Source organism: Petromyzon marinus, chromosome 13, assembly GCF_048934315.1.
Source record: "Petromyzon marinus isolate PM22_M1 ecotype Great Lakes invasive population chromosome 13, UKy_Petmar_22M1.pri1.0, whole genome shotgun sequence".
NCBI classification, from domain to species: Eukaryota; Metazoa; Chordata; class Hyperoartia; order Petromyzontiformes; family Petromyzontidae; genus Petromyzon; species Petromyzon marinus.
The window spans coordinates 5,176,318-5,188,902 of NC_133679.1; the positions used below are offsets into that span (position 1 = coordinate 5,176,318).

At 43.4% G+C, this 12,585-nt stretch overlaps 1 protein-coding gene across 2 annotated transcripts in view; it reads right to left on the minus strand.

The window, feature by feature from the left end:
• LOC116941888 (ADAMTS-like protein 1) overlaps window positions 1–12,585 on the minus strand; it is a 158,453-nt gene that overhangs the window by 31,010 nt on the left and 114,858 nt on the right. For both annotated transcript variants that reach the window (XM_032953212.2, XM_032953213.2), the window contains exons 10-11: window positions 12,017–12,128; window positions 1,849–1,987 (exon numbers count right to left, since the gene is read on the minus strand). In XM_032953212.2, the coding sequence (XP_032809103.2) occupies window positions 1,849–1,987; window positions 12,017–12,128 (251 nt within the window). The remainder of the gene's footprint in view (window positions 1–1,848; window positions 1,988–12,016; window positions 12,129–12,585) is intronic.

Genomic DNA, 12,585 nt, shown 5'->3' on the forward strand with positions numbered 1-12,585 from the left:
CCTTTGACCCTTCGCATGTGCACCTGCGCAGGCAACGTTGCACGGCACGTGCGTTCGTGGTGGAATACGTTATATGTCGGGGGGGACCTTTGTGCCCTCCGTACGCGAGGAGCCCCCCGGTGCACCGGCCGTTGTTTGACTCGGCCTTGCTTGAACGTTTACGCAACCCGGGTCTGGGAGTGTTGGTCCCCCCCCCCCGCCCCCACCTGCGGTTTGGAAAACATTCTTTCCGAGCCGACTTATAGACTCTTAAAAAAAGGATGCTTCTTGCATTGCACAGGCATTTCACGGTGCACTTAAATACGGTCACCTCCGTTACTAATCTCTCCCCGCTGTGATTACTTTTAACACCCGGGGACACTGCGGACTGCCGTTCGCATTCCGTTAGCCCACGGGGTGGTCGATGCGATTAAACATTAACAATGCAGGACTGCGTTTATCGGTGATGGCTTCGCAGCAGCAGACGATGCAGCAAAGTGTACTGTCACTCACGAAGCCGATGGAAATGTGCAGGGTTGGTGGTGGGGGATCGGGAGCGGCGTAGGTTGCTTACCCCAGTGACGGCAGCAAGGGTCTTTTATTATCATAAAAACACCGTTGCTGGGGTGGGTCGAGAAAACTTACACACCACCCTGCATATGAACTCAAATCGAGTCTCAGAGTGTTCATACACTCGAGAACAAGCCCCCGTCCATACAGCATGTGTGGACTCAAAGAGGAAGCTGACCAGCAAACGCCATACAGTATACAGAGACTCTTCTACTTACGAACATTCGACTTACGAACTTTCAGAGATACGAACAAACCTGGCCTGTATGTCCCAGTTGCCTGTTCGGACCGAGAGTCGTAAGTTCGACCGCCCCGCACAATAGATGGCGGTGGTGGCATTGACACCTGTAGAACATGAAGAACCAATGACATCTATAACTTTTAAAGCCATTCCCCGTGTTTAGCGTACATGCCATACAACATGTTTGGAATCGACAGGAGTAAAGTTGGACTCATGAACAGACCTCTGGAACCTAACTCGTTCGTAAGTAGAGGAGCCCTGTATATGCAAACGCGATAGAGTACATGTGCCACACAGCGCGTTTCCCAAGGGCAGAGTGGTGGTGCTGCGTCACGCACCGCAACTATCAACCCATAATCACTCGAGTTCCATTCCCGATCACAGCTAACATCCGTTGGCGAATGATATTTGAACCCGGACCATCGCCCCCGTTCACCAAACCTACACTGTCCAGCGTGGTGATGTATGGCCTAAGAACTCACGTGACTGATACGGCATGGGAAACCTCGACCCAATGGTGGAGTGATACAGGGCTTTAAGTTATCCATGACAGAGGTTGTTTTGGGTTAGATCACGTAAATATATAAATGTGTCGTTAAACCTACCACCACCCAACATAACCAATTATAAGGTTTGTCACGTAAAATAAACATGCCAATTAGTTACTAGTTCATCACGCCGGTGTGTTGGAGAGCAAACCAATGTTACTAATTGGCAGTGTCGGGTGGTGGTGGGTTTAACGACACATTTATATTTAAGCGATCGACCCCACAAACATGTCTATTATGGATAATATTGGTCGCGAAAGCCTACTACGTGTTAAACTGACTTGGAAGTTAGTTTCGTTTTGGTCAGTATCTTTTACCCATCGAGAAGACACCGCATAATTGGGCCACACATTAGCAACGAGACAGTAGCAGCAGAGCAGCAGCAGCAGCATCGACAAAACCTGGAGTCGCCCAGCCACGTGACTTTCACTTAAGGCCCAAAGCACGAGCACCACGTTGCTGCTTGAGTCACTCTGACTGCGCCCCACCTTACCAGGTGTTCCGCCTTACCTGGATGGACAGGGCTCCATGCTGCATTCCCGCAGCCTGGGCTTCGGCTTCTTGTTCTCAGGGTAATAGTTGCAGAAGTGGTCGGAGGCGATGCGGGCGTTCCGCATATCCACACACTCGGCCGACGTCAGCTGGTAGCCTGAGCCACAGACGGGGAAACTAAACGGTCAGCAGCACAAGACAAAGGCAAACTAAGCACAAGCTTGAGAGCCCCATGCGTGTCAAGGGGCTCCGGATTCACTTTACTAATTATGGTGACACCAAATTAAACCTTTATAAACAGTTGCATTTAGAGGCTTAGCCCCCTTTTCTCTCTGCCTGATGACGACCGCTTGTGTTGCGATCTAAACGTCGTAGTTTTTTGTTTATTTATTTTCATTAATTTGAATCTATCTACGAGACTTTACCGAAAGACCTAAAGAATATATAACCCAAGATAGTTTTTTTTTTAAATAAAAAAGAAAAGCTCAATTTTCACAACAATATTAAACTATTCTAAGCGTAATGAGTCAAATAATTATTCTACACGACTGTGATATATAACTGCCGTGGGACTTGTCCAGCATATATTGTGTGCAGCCAAGTGACACACCCAAAAATCATATCTGCGTAGGGCCCTAATGGGCTGCTGGTACCACCGCTGCGTGTCATTGCAATGGAAAGTAGCCGTCCTACTCGCCCACTAATGCCACTAACAAGGGGCTGTTGAATGAAATGTATTTGACTTGTACTTGCTTGCCGTAATGGCAATCCATTATAAAAAAATATATATCAGTTCACCATGAGGTCCTTAAGTTTTTATACACTTTCTCTGTGTTGTTCATTTAATACATTCCCATAATTTTGTAAAGTGAACAGCAAATATATTATATTTTTAACTCGGGGTTTTTGAGTTTTAAAACGTTCTTGCGAGTGCCATGACAATTAAAAAAAATACTACCTACACGGTGGATATTGGGTTTTCAATAATCATTAACATTTCCTACCGAGTTCTGACATTCGTCCGATATTTATTCATTTATTTGCTATGAAGAAGTGCCATTGCTTGAAACGTCACCTTTTATATTTGATTTTTTTTTATTTTCAGGCCACAGCATTATTGATGAATGTGTTTCGTGTTTGTGCACCACTACCAATGCAGAATTACCAAGTACTTTATTTTATTTGAAATAGTATTATTGATTTTTAACGCTGACATCATGTTCTACTGTCTACAAAAACCAGGAGATTATTGGCTGCAAGGGCCAACCAGATTCTGTAGACTCCTCGATTGTTCAATCGATTACCATGATTCTATAGATAGCATTTTTTCTTTGAATACTCACTTTCCAATTTCTGGCAATACATTAACATGACATTCATCTAAATGTAATGAACAAAGAAAGAATGTGCACAAGACATTATAAGCGACAACATAGCACTTGCTCTGGCTCTCCACGTAAAAGAACCCAACTCAACCTGAAGTCAAATCTATTTTAGCTCGATGGCCCACAGCCAATAGAGTGCAGTGTGCGAACTGTGCGAGCACATGTGTTTTTTTGGGCATGAGTTGAGCAGAGGTGCCATGGTGGCGAGATGTTAACTACCTGGCCTGGTATATAGAAAGGTCGTGGGTTCGATCCCAACCCTGGCGTCTTTATATTTGGAATGTTCATGCTTTCCCTACGGTTGTGTGGATATTTATCCGGTTACCCCAGCTTTTCCCTCCACCTTTAGAAATGTGCGATTCGAGTATTTGGCTACTATACATTCCCGCATGATAAGCCACTTCGCTGAGCTATCATTTGCGGCCAGGTCGCTTCTGAAAAAATGCTATGTAGCTGAGTGGGCCTCGTCTGGTAAAATAAAAAAAAATAGTTTAGTTTAGGAAGAGGCCATGTTGAGTGATTGACAGATGGCTCATAGCAAAGAGATCTCAAGAGAGTGTTGACCTTCTGATTTAATCTCCCTTACATATACACTTAACATCAGGTGTGATCCTACCAATGGCAGCTTTGTTTAAAGCATTAACTTCACCTGTCTTCCTAACACCTTTTCCTATGCCTCCCAGTTGTAAGTTGTGGAGTACTTAAAAAAATGTGTTGAATGGTGCGATGTTTTTTAAGCCTTCTGATTGATCTAAGTGTCATGCGATGTGGTTGTATGAGATTTGACTCACGTCAAGTCCAATAGATTTACAATGTGGGCTGGGTTAATATTAGTGTAAGAGGTTAGATTTATAGATAGTGGTCATGGGTGGCGCTTTGGAGTACTTTGTAGTTGTGAGCTGAACCCCACTCACTCAGTCCACACATTTCAGTTTCACACACAACTACCGAGATCACATTTCAACTGATCACAGACCCATCAACATGAAAGACACTCTGTTCGAATAAAAACAGCATTGCAGAACACTTCTCTGGAATGCTTCACCGCACTCTTCCAGCGCAGTTTTACGTTTTTTTTGCATTTGAAGCAATCACATTTTTTGTAGGCGTATTTTTTTCTGAATGTTCCTAAGTTATGTGGAGGTGGGGTGCATCTAACTTGCAGGGAAGTCAAGGTGAGCAGGTCATGTTTGTTCTCTCTATAAATGTCATCAATGCACGCTCGGTTTTTTTTCTGCAATGGTGCCGGCATAAAAAAAAAAATCAAGAACATGGAGAAGAGGAGGAGGCCTATACAGAGACGGATAAACGCAGACCTAGGGGCAGCACACTCTGTCCGCTGTGGCTCTGGACCACAACGTTGTCAAACATTTGAAGATACACATGCCAGAGGGGCACAACTCGAAAACACACCAGAGTATTGCATACCTAGGGCATAGGTATGAGCTTTGAATTTAAAAATTTTGGATTTAAGAATCAATTTGGATTCCTTTTTTGGCTTTTTGTTGAAGGTGGACCGGGATCAGGGAAATTAAATGTACGCATGTATGTTTGATGGCTGATTTGACAAGCCTAGTGATGGATTCGCAGGCAAATGAGATAACCCCACCCAAAAGTGTGATTGCCCCAGATATGGAGTGATAGGCTCAGCTCATCTGTGGGAGTGAGATGGATTGTGAAATTGTCGGACCATGAGGGATGCGATGGCGTGGGAAGGCTTTCATCCAGCAGTTGACAAAAACATGGTTGATGATGGAGTCATGGAGCTGAAAATTACGACAATTCCAGATGCCATCACGAACGTCTGGCATCAGGAAGTGATGCTGGAATTTACTTGGCCGGGCCCTTGCTGCCCTGAAATCTCAGACATTTCCTGTAAGAACAGAGGCTCGGCTTTGTGTGAAATCATCGTGATGCTGGGCACACGGCAATTTTACAGCCCCCGTGTTGGAATTCACCCCATGACGCTGCCACCTACACTGCCCTTGTGTGGATTACAGACACAAGTTAGCGAATTTGCAGCTGAATCGCATTAGTGTTTTTCCTGTTCCCAAGCGGTATTTATGACTCCGTGAGATCTTCTGTTTTCTGGGTATGATTGCATCATTACGTGATTTTATGAGTTCTATCACCCACCTTGAAAGTTCAACGCAAGTGCAAATGCCGTCCGCCTGCATTCCCATCTGCTGTGATACTTCCTCCAGTCTACATAAAGATCCTGATTCTGATTCAGTGTTTTATTATCCTGGGACATTCCATGGACAAGGTTCATCCAGGTATAGTCAGCTGCTCTACCCAAATAACAAAGTCTCCTCTAAACATGCGTGCTTAGGAGTGTGATGATTCACCCCCTCAACGATTTGATGACCATGTGAGGCCAAAGTTTCATAAAAAAATAAATCACAAAATGCTGTCCTTGTACTATATGTAAAATCTAGAACAGTGCTAATCTATAAACTATATAGTAATTCATTGCGATATTAGAATATATGTATAAATATAAATTGTTGCTTCTTACATAGTTCAATGCATGCCCCGTGAGTATAATAATACATGTTCATGTGAGATGTAAAGGTTCAGCCCTCAATTGGCTTTCCCACGTCACTGCTGACAGAAGGACCTCCACTAGCGGGAGCTTTAGAGAGCCCGACTCTCTGGAGGGAATTTTGACCGACTCTTCCACATTGGCCAAATATCTTTGAAGAATTGTGAGTAGCCACACTTTACCCTACCACGCGTGACCTGCCTGCCGATCAACTGTGGTGTGTCTATTTAAACTACTGGATTGCAAGTCTAGTGTGCTAATAATTACACCACAGCAATATCCACGATTTTAATGTATCCCCAATTATATCCATACAATCATGATTTGAAGCTTTCGTGACTGCAGGAATCCATACTCTTTGGTTCTTTCGGTAAAGTCACGTAGGTAGAAAAATAAAACAAACAAAAAATAATATATCACTGCTGGATTATTTTTTACGCCCGAGGACAACCTCTTGTGTTGCGATCGACACATCGTGATATATTATTTTTATTTTGTTTTATTTTTCTACCTACGTGACTTTACCGAAAGAACCAAAGAGTATATATCCATACAACATATTAGAACAGACTCTACTAATTTACCAATTGGCTCCTAGGTCTTGAACAATGTGTAGTATGGCCTGTGCAGGTGTAGTGTATGTAGTTTTGAGTGATCTACAATTCAGAAGGGTGGCTAGGATTTTTGAGTCTCCCCTGATGATGGATATGAAATCATAGCCAGGCCAGTAACACATGAGCCAAACACTTTGGGTCTTTAAGTTGTTGCAGTTTCAAAGTAAAGAAAGGCAATGGTGTTGTCAACCAAGTGTTGCTTGCTTTTTCATACATACTTAGGGCATTCCCATAAGCTATTTTTTCCGTATTAGGTAATGCAGCAATTATTACAAAACAATAAATTTAACATTCGGGGGGAAATACATTTTCTCCATATTTTAACGGTCTCTGCACACCCCTTCCAAGTTGTTTAAATTCTGCTCTGAACATTCCAGACAAAATGAATGACATAAAAATTTACATGCCAAACTATACGCGTCTAATGTGTATATTTATTCCACATGGTTCTGTGGCTAAATTTTACACCGATTAGTTTACATAACACTTATAAGCGGACAATGTTAGTTTTCACAGCACTTACATTTTCAACATTACATTCCAAGGTGTGTTTAATTTGAAAAAAAAAGTTTCACTCCAGATTGAAAGATATCGAAGCTACAATATTTTTGTGTTGTTTCGAAATCGGATACCCTAATTAAAAGTTTTAAAGTGTTAATACATTATAATGATGAATTAGATTTGTGCAATATTCAAACGTGGACTCAAAGAGTTTATTTATATGTGTTTTAAATATAGGGCGAATGTTTCTGCTCTAAGCAGCCAGGGACACCTGTGCCTGTATTCGCATGGGCGGTGCGTCCTGCAGGGAGTGTATTACCATCAATTCCACTATAAATCACACGGCACTCCACAATTAATACAAACACCTGTGGAGGCAACAAAGCACCATCTGCCTGGGCTGCTCGAACGGGAGGCACCAACTGGCAGTCTCCCACCAGCTCAGCGCCGACTCCGGTGCTTTAGGTCACTCCGATTCGACAAACCACCGCGAATTTTGTGCAGTGAGAAGCCACACGCTATCCTCCCCAGCTTCGCCACTCTGTCACTGGCTCTGATTTTCCAACGGCCACTGATTGCATCGACGTGCCATTGCAAATGCGCGCTTGTTGATGTCTCAGATATCGTCTAGGTCCCATAGTCCATGCCATCGCTCGTCTCGTATCTCACGCATTCCACTGCTACTCCCGTCGACGGCAATGAGCGATCAACGGCCCATAAAGTGTTTAATTTGTATGTTTTAATAATATGCACGTCAAAATGTGCTTAATGAAAACGAGACACTTGTTTTGTGAAACGTTATAATGACGTAAACAAGTCAAACAGTTTGCCTTAATTGGGAGACCTAAACCGATGGGTAGAAATTCCCACAATCCTATGACAGGGGTAAGTGAATCCAGTGGAGGCAGTCGATATGTACTAACATGTGCTACGTTGGTGAACCTGGGGAGTGGAAGTGCAGTGGTGAGCAATGTGCGCTATGAACCCGGCAATCTTGAGTTTGATTTCTGGCCGCAGCTGATATCAGTGGTGAGCGTTATCTAAACCAGTTCTGGGTGTCATTCCCCCTCCGCCAACTCATACTGACCAATGTGGTGAAGTATGGTCAAACAACGGCCATGACCAACAGTGGCTTGGCAAAGGACCATAAAACGTTATAATTATCATTGACATTGTAGCTTTTTTTTAACAAGTATGAAGTTTGAAAATGCATTTAAACATTTGCAATATACTGCTTATAATTGACACGTGAAAAACACACAATTCGTGTTTTATATACGAAATTTGTAAAATGAGACTTGATGAAGAGGAAAGGAATGTGTTGAGCTTCGTCTCGCAGAAATGTTGCCCATTAAGATCCTTAATAAAATGACTAACACCACATGAACAAAATGCAAAATGTGAAACGCGTCTTCTTTTTTCTGAATTCCCTGAATTCGTGAGGTTATTAAAATGAAGGTCAACTTAACTCCTATGTAAGGCCTATGAAATTTAAACGGGTACCAGTAAACATCCTGACCTCATCGCAATCTGAAATCGTTTCTGGAGTTTTTCAGACCAAAACACCAAATTTAGAACAAGGGGCAGAATTCAAGTTCCGCTGTGACAAAGGCTAAGCACTTTCAGAGGGAGGCATGTCATTGTTCATGAAGATTCCTACTTTAAGGACTGTTCCACAATCTAAAGAGCAGAACATCTAAAGGCAAGAGAGTGCTGCAAATGCAAAGTACCCCATGGACACCATCAATGCCGTACCGCTTGCGTAAAACCCCCCAACAAGGGACATAATGTTCACTCACGGCCGCTTGTAGTCCCGTAAAAAGGTCGTGGCCAAACGCACTCAAATTTAAATTATTACCAACACGAGCGCCTCGTGAGCGATAATTTAAAAAGGGGGATCGCTCGACTTTGCCACTCGTAACATCGCCCTCTGTGGTGGCTGCCAGCGCCGAGCATGCTAATCCGTCTTGACGGGACGTGTCGTGTCCTTTGAGTGACAGTAGCTGGACGGGGCAAAAGAAACGGCGGCGGTATCAGGCTTGCGGCACTGCCCGCAAATTCCAAAATATTGCATGGGGCAACGAGGATATTTTTTTTTACACAAACAGCCCCGCTTCTCCATGACACCCGGACACGTCAGAAATTAATCTGGTATGCAACAAATTGGAGGCAGAGGCCACGTTAACAGAGAAGAGAATAATGATGTGGCCCATTTGTTAGCAATAACAGTTTTGGCACCGCGGTCTTCGCAATGTTGCTGCAATAACATTGCACACGAGCAGTCAGTCCCACTTAGGGCTGAAATTCGGTTTTCGGTGACAGCGCTATTATTGTTTCACCCTTGGCATGTGCACTCTGTGAAAATCGCGGGACGGTAACTGTGCAGGAGGTGCGAAGGGGAAACACTGGGGCAAGTGCGTAATGAGCAAGGCGGTGGTTAAATGCTCAGAATCTCGAGGCAGTTGTTTGGATAGCCTTCACTGGAGGATAAGGAAAACAACTGAATTGGTTTCGTGAACTTTAAGGCTGAAAGGCATTGAGAAACTCCGTTAAATTTCCAGATACTGGGTGATTAGGCTAATGTTTCTGTTGCCGCTGAACATGCTGGTACTAAAGGCACGCCCAATTACCTCGGGCGCTAATTCAATGAAATCACTAATACCATTATTAATACTTTGCTGCACATCAGAAGACCACACACACATGCACACAAACAGAGGCAGGCTCATGGGGCGACTAGACCACCACGACATATTACAAAAAGCGCAGATACACAAACACATTAAACGGGTCTGTCCGCATGATGCCAAAATGTCAACGTGTCTGTTTGCTCATAAAACACGATGGTATTCATGAACACACATGAACGCATTCAATCGCATGCTGCTCCACCATAAGACTCGTCCAGGGTACATCACTAGACAAAGGAAGTCACATTAAATTCAACGTGTAGGCTTACATCAATATGGCAAACCAACTCAATGATTTCCAGAACTGTACTTACACTTTCCCATCGTTACCGTTTATCAAGGTTTCATGCCTACCACGTGGCTTGCAGCAGTATCGCTGACGCCAATGAGGCTCCGTCGCTTTCATCGCACTATTCATCTCAATTGAAAACCATTTTCAAGTGTGTTACTTTTCTGGAAGGTATGTATTATGCTGAACTTCTTTCACACCGTACGTCGCCAACCATGCTAATCGGAGGTACGGGGGAAGGACAACAAACTAAACACAATAGTTATTTTTTGATTTAAAGCTTTCGTGACTGCAGTAATTCATATTCTTAGTTTTTTCGGTAAAGTCACGTTGAAGAGAAACAACAAAATAACAAAATATATATAAAACAATAAAAAATTCTCACGACGTTTCGACCATAACTCAAACGGTCATCATCAGGTGTGTCGGTTTGCATAAATTTATTTTGAAAACGGCATATTTATTTATATATATAAAAAAATAACGTTTGCGTCACGCGCAACGATGGCAGTTTGCCAGGACTAGTCCATCTATTTTTTGAAAAGAGGAGGGGGGAGACGAAATTTGTTTTTATGTAAGCTGTCTGAAAGGCACTGTAAGCGTGAACAATCAATCAAGAACTGAAATGATTTATCAAATCTTTCCAATGATTGCTAAGATAGAATCCATCTTCTCGGTTGAAATTGTCTCTGTGTTTGTATATGTGGATAGCCTCATGAACGAATCTCTCATGGAAGCCAGATGGCTTACAAAGAACCTCCGTCTTGGAAAAGTCAATGGCATGTGAGCCTACTGAATTAGAACAATGATCTGCTACGGCCGAGGTGTTGGTCCTACCGTGTTTAAGGTCTGCTTTATGTTCACGAATGCGGTCCGAGATATGGCGTTTGGTTTCTCCAATGTAACTACTACCACAGAGGCAACTTAGTTTGTAGACACCAGGGTATTGTATGTCCGGAATCACATCTTTTACAGACGGAACCAGATCACGGATTTTATGTAATGTGTTGAAACGGACCTGGATCTTGTGTTTATTAGGGCTAATGGTTACTCCGACTATACAATCCGCAAAGCTATCACTCAAACCATGAAGAAGAACCCTCTTGAGGAGCCTTTCAAAACCATCACTTTACCCTACATTGCTGGGATCACAAAAAAGATCTCCAAAATCTTGAATAAACACAAGATCCAGGTCCGTTTCAACACATTACATAAAATCCGTGATCTGGTTCCGTCTGTAAAAGATGTGATTCCGGACATACAATACCCTGGTGTCTACAAACTAAGTTGCCTCTGTGGTAGTAGTTACATTGGAGAAACCAAACGCCATATCTCGGACCGCATTCGTGAACATAAAGCAGACCTTAAACACGGTAGGACCAACACCTCGGCCGTAGCAGATCATTGTTCTAATTCAGTAGGCTCACATGCCATTGACTTTTCCAAGACGGAGGTTCTTTGTAAGCCATCTGGCTTCCATGAGAGATTCGTTCATGAGGCTATCCACATATACAAACACAGAGACAATTTCAACCGAGAAGATGGATTCTATCTTAGCAATCATTGGAAAGATTTGATAAATCATTTCAGTTCTTGATTGATTGTTCACGCTTACAGTGCCTTTCAGACAGCTTACATAAAAACAAATTTCGTCTCCCCCCTCCTCTTTTCAAAAAATAGATGGACTAGTCCTGGCAAACTGCCATCGTTGCGCGTGACGCAAACGTTATTTTTATATATATAAATAAATATGCCGTTTTCAAAATAAATTTATGCAAACCGACACACCTGATGATGACCGTTTGAGTTATGGTCGAAACGTCGTGAGAATTTTTTATTGTTTTATATATATTTTGTTATTTTGTTGTTTCTCTTCAACGTGACTTTACCGAAAAAACAATAGTTATTCTCAAGAAATACATTGCCAATTTAGATTTAAAAGTGCATAGCTCCAGTGGCATGCTAATATCGGAAGGAATAGCGTTTGAAGCGGCCACAGAAGGGCATCTGAAAGCACGCGACAGCGGTGACCACCGTCTTTCTTCGACGGTTAGCCAAAAAGCCGCTCATTCGCGCATCGGCTGAGGGGGCGCCAACTCAATCACGCGGTGGTGAAAGAGGTGGGAGGAGCGATTACCGGCGACGGCGTTTTTTTTTTTTACCTCCACCGCAGGAGCTGGAACAAGGGAAGAAGTCGGTCTCCCTCCACTGGTGCGGGATGGGCTGGTAGAAGAGAAAGAGCACCACCGTCTCAGCTGAGGACACGTGCCTCGCCTGGGCAAGAGAAGAAGAACGCATGAGTACACAGCCATGGTGGCGAGAAGTTAACTGCCTCGCCTGGTATATAGGAGGCTGTGGGTTTGATCCCGACCCTGGCAATGCCTGTAAATTTGGAGTTTGGAATGTTCTCCCCGTAGTCGTGTGGATTTTTCTCCGGGTCCTCTGGTTTTTCCCTCCACATTTAGAATCAACGGGCGTTTAGAGTTATTTGGCTGCTATAAATGTCCACGTGATAAGCCGCTTCGTCAGGCTATGATTTGCGAAAGCCAGGTCGCTTCTGAAAGAAGAGCAATATAGCTCAGTGAGCCTGACCTGGTAAAATAAAAATAGTTTATAATTTAGTTTACACGTTATCGGTGAAGACCACTCTAGCTGCAGTCACCTGCTCTATGGCATAGTCAAGTCAATTTCATTTTTGCTTACACACGCGCCACGCCTTGGTGGCACAAAT